Source organism: Sitophilus oryzae, unplaced genomic scaffold (genome assembly GCF_002938485.1).
Source record: "Sitophilus oryzae breed Bouriz unplaced genomic scaffold, Soryzae_2.0 scaffold_1640_pilon_pilon, whole genome shotgun sequence".
NCBI classification, from domain to species: domain Eukaryota; kingdom Metazoa; phylum Arthropoda; class Insecta; order Coleoptera; family Curculionidae; genus Sitophilus; species Sitophilus oryzae.
The window spans coordinates 1,589,823-1,602,017 of record NW_022146326.1 but is presented as its reverse complement, the minus strand read 5'-3'; the positions used below and the strand labels follow the sequence as shown (position 1 = coordinate 1,602,017).

Below are 12,195 nucleotides of genomic sequence, written 5' to 3'. Positions count from 1 at the left end.
CTTCGTTTCTGAACTACACAGTCTTAAAATTTTGCAATTAGGGCCGATTGTTATTCTAAATGCTAAAAGGTATGTTTCCTATAGAACTTTTTTACGTAGAATACAGTGGCGTAGTCTGTTTTTCTAAGAAAAAAAAAGAAGAAGAAGATATGAACTTATGTTACGTTTTCTCAAATAGAACACCCTTTATATTTATAATTCGTATAATCCGGCTTGCTATTAGCTTTAGAATGAATGTAGTAAAAATCTGAAATAGGATGTCCTATATACCTTTTTAGAACCACTTATTTACTCCGTATATGGTATAAAAGTAATTTATACTTACTTGAAAACCAGGAAAACCTTGATCTCCAATATCACCTCTCTCGCCTTTAAATCCTGTAGGTCCAAACAGCCCTTTGGGTCCAGGCAATCCATACGGTCCGGGATATCCCAAGTCACCTCTATCGCCCGGTTCACCAAATTGACCGTTCAATCCCTTTACTCCAGGGTATCCAGGCGCACCATCTGAACCTTTTTCACCTAAAAATGCCAAAGAGAGCCAATGTAATGCAAGTTGAGCCAGCAAAATGTAAAAAATAATGTCAAGTTAGACAAGAACACTAAGAAACAATAAGAAGTGATCTTGAGAAAAATAAGAAATGAATATATCAAAAGGTTATTGAACGCCAAAATGCGCTAAATACGTCTACTGAATCTGTGTTCTGTGTCTATGAAAGGAATTTCAAAAATGCAGACACAATATTGGGGTATGACCAATTTACTACGAAATACATTGAAATAAATAGCAATATATTTTATAGATCGCTACCTATATACAAGCGGCAGAGAGTATGACACCTACTTGCGAATTTGTAGAATTTTTATTGATGGGACGCGTCATTGATTAAAACCAAGCTACATAAACCATGGTATGCTCATTTTTCGTTTCAAATTGGTTCATTTCTGCGCATGACGTCACATTCGAATCAAATCCTTGACAGCTGCATTTGATCGAACGGTTTTTATCTGGTTTTTATCGTGGTTTTATGGTACGTACCATTTCTGCGCATGACGTCACATTCGAATCAAATCCTTGACAGCTGCATTTGATCGAACGGTTTTTATCTGGTTTTTATCGTGGTTTTATGGTAGTTTGCCTGTTTTTATATAGTGAGTTTTTTTGGCATTTTCCGTAATTCAGTTTCTAGTATTTAATACGATTGATTTTAGGTGGCTAGACCAAGTATTAATTTGTTTTAAAAGTTTAGGTACTGCTTTGTTTTAAAAGCTTAAAATGCTTGGGTGTACGGTGGCTACTTGTAACAACACTAATCGGAAAACGAAAGGCACCCACAAAAATATTTCGGATTTCCAAGAAGATTTGGTTAAGCAGTTGCTGTCGAGAGGATAAGATAAATCTATAAAATGGTTAGCTTACATTTATATAGCTTCGAAATTCCAATGAAACAAAGGTTGCTACAATACAACCCAAAAACTGGCCGGAATTTAAAATTTGGCACTGTGTCAGTATTAAATATTCCTTCTTCATCTCATAAACCTAAGACTACTGCAAGATCTGGTCTAATTGCCAAAAGAAGGCAACATAACACAGTAAGTTACGGAGATATTAAAGGAGTCTTTGAGACTCAACCTTCAACTTCATATGAACAACCTTATTTGCAATCTTGAACTAACGAAGAAAACCAAGCATCTGGTAATAATAGTTTTTCCATGTTTTCTTGTACTATGGATTAAAACGGTAGCTGACCAAGCTTAGGGAACAGTGCAGTCGTTATCGGTAACATAGTTACGTGATTTCATTGACTTTTTATTGTTTTTCTTACTTTTTTAATTTTTATCAGGATAATACCTCTATTTACGTGGAAAAATATTGAAAAAATAAACCTGATTAGATATTTTTAATTTTTTGTATAAGTAAGTAATGTTATCTAAAATATTTACGGCACGCCCATGAATTGCCGGCTAACAGAAAAGAATATCGTTTCCCCCCTTACAGATGCCGCAGGTAGGTAAGGGTAGTAGCTCCAGATTTCTATAACCTTGTTTTGAAAATAAGCCGTTATCATTAAAAGTATTATTTTTCTATATTGAACACTATAGTTGTATTTAAGTTGTTCTTACGTGTTTCTAACATAGTATTGATAACTATTTCAATCATTGTCGATTCATGTAACTTGTAATGCCAACATGAGTTATATACAATAAATATATAAGTCTATCTAAAATAAAAAGTATTATTATTTACCTTCTATTCCCCAAAGACCACGCTCTCCAGCATCTCCTTTGGCATTTTTCAAACCAGGAGGTCCGTTTTCGCCATCCTCTCCAGGGTATCCAGGCTCACCAGGCGCTCCTGCATCTCCAGTGGGTCCAGGATAGCCCTCCAGACCTGGAGGTCCACGGATCGATATGCCCGTCATACCCTGGTGACCTGGGAATCCCGTTGCTCCCGAATAACCCGGTGCTCCTTTTGGTCCTAAAGTACAAGTTTAAAGTTACTAATATAGTTGGGGATGGAACGTTTGGTGTTCCAACAGCCATATAAGATACTAAGTTTACACTATATAATTCAACAATAAAACACTATATAATTCAACAGTGTTGCCAAAAATTTTCGAGCGAATTTTTGTGACGAAACCTTAAAAAACTTTTGTATTCCTTCAACTCCACAAAAAATTCCAGACCTTGTGAAAAATCACCAAATTTCGTGTATTTTACCTACTTTATAATTAGGGGAAAATTAAAAAAAACTTATTTCTGGTAATTTTTGATCACCGATGTATTTAAATACACTTTTGACTGAAAAAATAATACTATCAAAAATACTACGATAGATACTCGACAGCAGTATTATAAAGGATGTTCCAAAAAATTCATTGCTTACAATGACTGATTGAACCGAGAATAATTAATCGTGCAAGATGCCATGATCAGCTGACTTATTAATGAAGAAGAATTATTTCTTTTCATCATCAACAACTTTGGTTTACTTATGGTATATTGGTGTAATAAGGCGTGTTGGAAGATAAAAATATATTTTGTTAAATGTTAAAATCTTGCGAATTGCAGACTTTTTGACAGCGATATTTCTTTAAACTGAGGCATCTTTAATTCCTTAATTAAACACCGTTAAGGGTCGCTGCAACGACGCACGGTGGGGTATTAGCATAAAAAAGGTGATCGAAATTCGAAAAAGCAAATGTGTTTAAGATTTCCCAAAAAAAGATAAATGATAAGTTAAATCATCTCTACCATGAATGGCGTTGCTATGGGTGTGTTTAGTTGCATTCATTTGTTTCAAAGAAACGTCAAAGTTGTTACTTCTCACAGATAAGAGGTAAATGGCTAAATTTTATGTTTAAAATTATAAATTGTTGTTGTTCTTGTGCTCTTTTTACGTTTAATATTATTGTTTTAATTGAAAATGGCTCAGCAAGCTGCAGGTATGTATTCTACAAAAACGTATTAAAACGACATCCTCCCACTAATTAGCCACCGTGTAGATATAATATAGGTGTTCTTTCTTTCTCAGTCAGTACAATTTGCTTTTTATACCTGACACAATGTGTTTTAAGGTTGATTCTCACTATACCTTCCGTTTCCATTCCATATCCGTTTCGTATTTTTTATTGTATTGAGATTGACGCTATATGTAAGCTTCCGTTGCGTATCAGTTCCATACTTTTTATTGTACAATTCATATCATAACGACAGTTTTATTTTAAAATTTGTATCCTTTGAAAAAAGTAATAGATTTAATTAAGAGGTAAAAGAATAAATAAATATCAATAAAATGTTAACAGAGCTGGTAGAAATGTAAGGAGTTGACAACGCTGTTTCCGATACGCTTCAGTCTGTCCGCGAAAAAAATGTATCGAAGGAAAGGATATGGAACGGAAAGGAAACGGAACGGATAGTGTGCATTGTCCTATTCATTTAAATGATATAATATTTTATGTAAACGGAAGGGAAACGGAAGTGAGCTGATATGGAAGGTATAGTGAGAATCAACTTTTAGTCTGATAAACACGTTTCGATTAAGTAGGTATAGGTATTGTAACAAATAACTTACCTTTAAATCCTTTCGGTCCGGGCGATCCCGGAAATCCGGGATACCCTTCCGGTCCATCGTCACCCAGGTCTCCTTTGTCTCCGTGGTACCCCGGCTGACCCATCTCTCCATAAAGAATCCTTTGCCCGGGTTCCCCTCTGTAACCTTTTGGTCCTTTGATGCCCTCGACGCCGGGTTCGCCCGGTTTACCCGGAATTCCGGGGAAACCTCTAGGTCCCTCGTCGCCCAACAGTCCCGGGTAACCCTTGAAACCTTCCGGGCCGGGTATGGACTCGCCGGGAGGGCCTTGGTCTCCGGGAAGACCTTGCCAGCCGGGCGTACCCGATGGGCCTTTCGGGCCGTCGAAACCACGGAATCCTGTAAAAGGGTTGCATATAAATATTAATGTATACAGGGCGGTCCGAACTGTATTCCGGAAACTCCGGCAGCATATTCTGGAGATAAATAGGTATAAGTAAAAAAGTTCGTATAAATGAGGATATACATTTATACGAACTTTTTTACTTATACCTATTTATCTCCAAACCAAACCAAACCAAACCAAACTGCTTCGTTTCGAAAATACAGGGTGTAGAAGGTTCATTTTTATCGATTTTAAACATTATTTGTTGATTTTAAAAATTCCCGAAAAAAAATGTCCGACTAAAGTATTTCACGTATGAATATCTTCTAAAATTATAATTATGTAAATTATAACTTAAAAAAAAGTTTCGTTATAGCCGAAATAGTCCCAGTTAAGTCCCCACTAGCAAAATCGGCACGTAAAACCACGTAAAATAAAACTATGCTCGTTACCTTAGTTGAACTCCTCTAAAAAGTTTTATTACCTTCAATAATAAATTATAATACAAGTTAGACTTTCTGAAGATTTCAAAATATTTACTTTTTATATTTAGAATTTTCACAAATTATACTTCCTAACATTTTTAAAATAATTACATACAGTACGTCTGTCCGTTCTGTGGTATCCGTGAGATGGGAAACGATATTCTCTCGATGTTTTTCGTAAAAAATTAGACGACGCGTCCAATCAATAAAAATTCGACAAATTTGCAATAGCCAACAAAATGAGTGGGCGGAGCGATTTGCGATGACGTACTCGTCAAGTCGACGTATAAAATATATTGCTGTTTATTTAAATGTTTTTTGCCCGCATTCCTTTCATAGACACAGATCGAGCAGACAAACTGTATATAACAAATTTTTCGTGTATTCGCTATTTAAACCGTGCATTTGTTTAGTCCGCTCTTAGTATTTGTTTAATCGGATGGTGGCAGCACCGAAGGAGAATGCACCAAGCCTATACTATGTAAAGAAAATACCGTCATATGTTCACGGATTATTAACTAAAACTAACTAAACTGTGACTCTATTGAGAGATGCGCACTAATCAAACAGAGAAACGCGAAAAAAAAAACAAAGAAAAGAGTGAAACCAAAGCAATCAAAACACGCTATAGAGCTCTTGCTAGAGATTAACCTAATTTTAAGGTCCACCGACCGCCAAATCTTTATTGTTTTCTTCTCATATCAAAATGAGTTCCTCCATTCTGACGAACTCATTTTGAAACTTTGAATAAAAAGATTAAGGATGAGGATGGAGTATATAAAAAAATATAGGTCAACCGAGGATGGGACTCAAATATGGCCGACTTAAATTCCGGTTTATCAGTGCCGTTCTAATTTTATTTAAAAAGTGTAAAACTATGATGTAGGGTAGACGTGGGATAGACTCAATAATTTGTTGTTTTACTTTACGTTGTGAATAAATATTGGTAGTTATTAAAATTGTTATAAAAATATAAAATTCTAATAAAAATAGATAAATTATAATAATTATTTATTAACACAAACATCCGATACGCTACTGAAGCCGGTAAGTCAAATTGACGTATCTAAATTCTTTGACATCTAATCTTTGACAAGTAGTAAATAAAAGCAAAAATGCAAGAAAAAATATATAATTATAGTTAATTTAAATGAATTTCATGAATGATCGATTTACTACATGTATGTATATTATAATATAATCACTTACTAGCGAAAAGTTATCCCATTATTTCACTCGATTTTTGACCGAGATCTACCGCACGCTACACAACCATTTTTCAGTCTTTTTCGATAAATCGCAATAGTATCACTGTTAATTTAAGTTCTGCCATAATTTCCATCTATACCTTTATACAACTATCAGTAGTAAAATAAATAACAAATAGCATAAAATAAGCTCAGTAAAGATTGACAAATCCACAAAATTTCAAATCAAATTCAAATGTGTCAAATGAATCGTCAAACAGAACTGTCAAGGATCCCCACCTTAGAGTCCTTTTTCCGCCCACCACGCATGAATACATGGATAACATTATACTCTTTCCTTAATCTTTTTATTCAAAGTTTTGAAACAATGACTAAAGAATACAAGGACATGTAACTCCCATATACGGACTGCAGCAGAATTTGTGACCTTAGACGCCATTTTTTTTGGACATAACGAATTAGTCATCAGCTGGCCACCAGCAACAATTTTAGCGATTTTTAATAGTTGGTTGTGTGTAGTGAACTTTGTATAAACTGTATTACAATGGTAATTTGTTCAGCTTTCAAGTGTAAAAGATGCAATGTTAAGTAAGAGCCAGGAGTTACGTTTTATAGGGAAATAAACAGTCCACTACACCTTTTTAGCGTTTTTTTATTGAATTCGATATTTATTTTTCTGATAATATGTACTTGATATGTGCTATATGGTCGATATTAGTTTTGTACTTTTTGTTAACATTTTAATACGTTTTTTTTGTAATTAATTAGTATGATACCACCAGATACACCAATCAAAAATATAAATATCGCTTCAAGCGGCTATGTTAAGAAAAATATGTGCCACGGCACTGTTTGGAAAAATGGTCACAGTTTGGTCTCGGGTGCTATTTGTCCTTGTATTCTTTAGTCATTGTTTTGAAATAATAACATAACCTTTATTTGTGTATTTTGATTAGGTGTTCAACAAGTTTAGTATTAGTTGCTGTCTTATTTTTGTATACTATAAATGTATTTTTATTTTGATAACAGTGCCTAATTATTACGCACACAGTACCTAAAAATACTTAATGTAACAACAATACTCGTATCATTACCTATGTCTCCTGTTTCACCCTTTACCCCCTTATCTCCATTTTTGTCAATGATATTTTCAATTATTCCTTCGTCTCCCTGGGAGCCCGCTGATCCACTGTCTCCTTTTCGCCCTCTGCAATAAACAGGTTAGGTTAATTATTAGTTTACACTTCGTTAACATTTTATTTGACCAATTCAAAACAATAAGCATTTGGTGGAAAAAGTCAGTGTTCTAAAATCTCGTGTTGCTATTGGCCAATAAACAATTATTTAATCTCTGCAACGACTTTTAACTAGTGATGGGAAAAACCGAATAATTTCAATAATCGAGTACTCGAGTTTCAAGCGATTTCAATAATCGAGCGAAAAACGACGAGCGATTCGCTTGATCGCTTGATTTAGTTTATTTCAAAGTATTGTCGATGTACCTGCAATGTATGTAGAAAATTTGCTTGGCTTTTTATCGAGTATGTAACATCCCAAGTAGCATTTTCACGACTTGCGACCACATGTTTACTAAACACAACGTTGGATTAGTTACAAAAAATAGTTAGCTCCGTACCTTGGGTATTAAAATAAATGTAAACGTTGTTGTAACGTTGTGCTAGTTGTTGTAACGTTGTGCTATTGTGCTTGCGACGTTGAACTAGTACTACAACAAAGTAAAAACTTCTGCGACGTCGAATAAACGTTGTCTTGTAACCTTTTTTTGCTTAAGTGATCTTTAGGTGATTCGGACAACGTAGTTACAATGTTGGGCAATAAAGAGTTTTCCGACGTCACTTTTACGACCTATTCCAACGTTATGCAAACGTCGCGCGTCGTCTGTTTTACTAATTCCAACGTTGTTTAGATTTCCTTATTCTTATGTTGGTAGGACGTCGAGCCACTACCTTTTTGCAACTGTATTGAACCATAACCTTAAATCTTAAATTTTCACTTCATTGTTCTGTTCAGTCAGACAGTTCAGTGCTGTTTTTGTTTTTATAAAAAAAAACTTAATTAAAATGGGACATAAGAAAGGTACATATAAAATTAAATTTAAATAAACATCGACATATATTACCGACACTTTATCCACTCCCTCGTTTATTTAGAATATAGAGGGCGGCACAAGCTAGACTCTAGGATGACTAAATTAGGCAATCTTGCGACTAGTATACTACCTGCGGTGGGATTCTGTAAGCTCCGTAGCAAGAAATTTCCTGTCTAGCCTATGCTATTTGTATACGATTGATGAGTCACTAGACAGAAAATATGTTTACAGAATCGCTAGCCTGTTAAGGCTGAACTGCGACTTTATTAGTCCAGTATGCGACTACTCGAACTACTCCATCTTAATCTCCAAAACAACAAAGTGAAAGCCGCCATGTTGTTGAATAAGAAAATGTTTCGTTCCTAAAATAGCAATTCCTGCTTTTTGAATAAACTAACTTGAAATATTTGACCCTAAACCACACGCAGAAACAATTTTTTCGACTGCGAATAAATTATTCTCATTTTACTAAAAAAAATCAAGAAATTTTTTAAAACTTCTTTAATTTTAAGGTCCATTAGTATTTTTCAAAGTAGAAACAATACATTTATCAATAAAGTTGTTTGCGTTTAACTTTTTTGCCTTGTGTAACGAGTTACAGAGTCGGTTAAAGTGTTTCAATAATTATGATCTTCAAACATCCTCCACACTTAAATACTTTTGTTTTGTTTTCCTTTACTGCCATCTGACATATGTCTCTAACTAAATCATAAAAATAATAGTTTTACTATAATTATCCCAATTTAGGATAAAACGCGACTTAGACGCCATATTATTACAGTTTTGTATTTCTGTGAATTAGGATTTTAAACAACGTTGCAGTTTGTACTAAATTAGGCTGCTAGCCAACGTCGGTATCCAACGTCGTTTCGACCCAGAGTTGGCACGAGGTTGTGCCGACGTTGCGTCCCGACGTTTGATCGCGTGACACAACGTTGTCCCGACGTCCAAATGCTGCTTGGGATTAAAATCAGATTTCAATTTATTTCATTCTAGGATCGCTTGCGTTCGTCGCTCGTAACTCGTAACTCGTCACTTGCATCGCTCGTTCATAATCGAGCAATGTCGGTTATATCAATAATCGAGTACTCGAGCGAATTTTGGTCCCCTTTGGATTAACGCAGCATTGTTTAGAAAAAATAACTATTTTATTTTGTAGATTTTCTTACAGTGGCGAAATACCCATAGCACTTTATTGGAGTGATGAATCCGATACAGAGGTATAGAAATTCGTTACTTTTTGATTAGATACATGGTACTATATCTAAAGTAAATCGATTTTTCGTGCACGTCTTATTTCTTAACGAAACTTACTTAAATCCTTTAAATCCACGATCTCCTACTAAAAGAGTTATAGGGAACTCGTGGGAATCACCCTTTTCTCCCAAATCACCAGGTTTTCCATCCGTTCCGTCGTATCCAGCAAGACCATCGTCACCAATGTCACCTCTGGGTCCTGGAGTGCCTCTGAGACCGTAATCTCCGGGAATTCCTTGTGGACCGTTATCACCGTAGGGGCCTTGAGGTCCAACGAAGCCAAAGTCACCTTTGTCACCTGCGAACAAAAGAGTGTCATACGTCATAAATGAAGGTCGGGGTGATTAACATCCCCCCTCCTATACAATGTACGGTAATCGCAAAACAAATTTCGATGCACGTTATCAATGATATCGAAATTGACATTTTAAGGTTTATAGGTTTATAGGCTTTAAACCTAACTAAATGAAATTTTGGTAAAAATGTTTAAATTGGTTGTATATTCTTCCTAAATCTATGGTTGTATAATTTAAAATACCAAGCAGCTGTTCATTTTATTTTATAGAGCAAATGATTTTAATAGATATTTTATTAAAGCTGCAAAAATTTTATTAGTTTAAAGCTATTATTTTTATCGCTATGTTGGTCACATTGCGCTGCGATCAGCAACGTTATAATGAAAAGAGTTATCATAATGTCAATCCTTATTTTGTATAATATCGTGTTGTTGTTGAATCTTAGGCAGCAAAGCTTGATTTTCATGCAACCGTTATCCCATGATACGATATTAATTTTATTGGTTGAACTTAAAGACTTCGATTGGTTAGAAAATTACGCAGTTTTTAAATTTATTGTAATTTTCATGCCTTCGTTTATCGGATATACGATTTGATTGTAATTAGTGTCATTTTATATTTTCATTTCCATAACGATTTCGCTGATTTACTTGCTTGGCTAACAGCCAGCAATGTTTTCTGGAGATAAATTTAAGAAAACTGGTTCTTTAATGTATCTTTTGCTATGCTCTCCTGAACAGAGTGCGGACCATCTGGCTGCCGATGCCGGTAGACGTTGCGTTCACTACTGCGCATCATATCTGTATGCAACATCTGTTCACTACTGCGCATAACAAATCCGCCCTGTATTTCAGAACTAAGGACGCTAGGACAAACATATTTGTAGCATATTTAGTTTCATAAAAAAATAGCAAAGTAATGTGAAAATCCCATCATTGTATCTCTATTCATAAACGAGAAATCCCATAAACCACACGAAAATGGAATACCCTGTATAGATGTGATGCGCAATAGTGAACCGCAATAGTCTACCGGCTGCCAGACGGCCCGCACTTTGGTCAGGAGAGCATAGCAAAAGATATATTAAAGAACCAGCTTTCTTAAAATTATCATTTTCTCGACTGTGCTAGCTCTTGTACTATTATATTTTTATTAAGATCAGATTAAATTTCTCAAAAAAGTGTTAAAACGTCCGTTATCGTACGATCTTTCTTTGTTGACGGGCTGGTGTAAAAAAATTACGGATAACGGATAACGGACGCATGAAAATCAAGCTTAATTCTTGTTTTTCTGCCGATATTCATAGTGTTTTTTTAAAAGTCGTACTTTTAAGCATGCACAAACAGTTCTTTTAAGAACTAATTTTTTACCAAGTTTTTGTATTGCATTTCTTGAAATTGCGTGTTGAAAATAGGCCGAAGCATTTAAACAATCGAAGCAAAGAGCTTGTAGCTTTCCTGATAAACTATTTTGAACGAAAACGTGACAATAAAGGTTTTTTATTACCCTTGATTGCAGTCAGAGAAGTATGTTTGATTAGTTGATACAAACATTATACCACTTTCAAAGATTTTATTTGAATTTGTAGCGAGTAGCTGCTACTTTAAATTTAAATATTTCTACTGTGGCTGACAGTCACTACAGTCATAGTGACTACTGTCATAAAATAAAACGTAAAAATCTTTAAAAATTATATACATATAATAAATATGTTGTTTCCCAATTTTTACATTAAGATTCATCTGATAAATCCATCACAATCTGGCAGCTCTGTAGCTATCGCTTGTCACCCAAAGTTGATCACGTGCATCGGAAATTGTTTCGCGATTAATATTTTCACTGTTAAAATACCTTGTTCCGGTTTGGTGTTGCCATCGGGAGGAAGTAGAAGTCCCGGTCGTCCAGCCGGACCCATTCGTCCGGCCAATCCCGGTCGTCCGTCTTGACCGTCCAGTCCCGGTGGTCCTGATGGTCCGGGTATACCTTGAATTCCTTTGTATCCTCGGGGTCCCGACAGACCTTCGTAACCTGCCGTTCCCGGTCTGCCCAGTCTACCACTCTCGCCTCTCTCACCTTTCAATCCATTTAGACCTAGAAGAACAACAGTCAGTGAGTATGATATAAATACAAGAATAAGCTCGATTAATATTTATAAGATTAATGATTGAATTTGAACGATGCTTATGATGTTTTTCTGTGGTCTATTTTTTTATTTGTATTACTACTGAATAGACCGATCCCTGGAAAATCTACAATCGCAAGAAATATCCAGAGATTTGAGACCAAAGGTACCCTAATAAATAACTGCAGATGTGAAGCAAGGTAACGGAAACGTTATTGGCCTAAATCATACAGTAAATTGCCCAGCAAGGTCTCCTGATATTTCGCCAAATGATTTCTTTCTCTGGGGCCATTTAAAAA

At 35.3% G+C, this 12,195-nt stretch overlaps 1 protein-coding gene across 1 annotated transcript in view; it reads right to left on the bottom strand.

The window, feature by feature from the left end:
• Positions 1–12,195, bottom strand: part of LOC115880659 (collagen alpha-5(IV) chain) — a 233,206-nt gene that overhangs the window by 16,523 nt on the left and 204,488 nt on the right. The window contains exons 10-15 of the mRNA XM_030897939.1: positions 11,626–11,865; positions 9,536–9,776; positions 7,206–7,318; positions 4,076–4,432; positions 2,249–2,479; positions 326–522 (exon numbers count right to left, since the gene is read on the bottom strand). Of these exons, the coding sequence (XP_030753799.1) occupies positions 326–522; positions 2,249–2,479; positions 4,076–4,432; positions 7,206–7,318; positions 9,536–9,776; positions 11,626–11,865 (1,379 nt within the window). The remainder of the gene's footprint in view (positions 1–325; positions 523–2,248; positions 2,480–4,075; positions 4,433–7,205; positions 7,319–9,535; positions 9,777–11,625; positions 11,866–12,195) is intronic.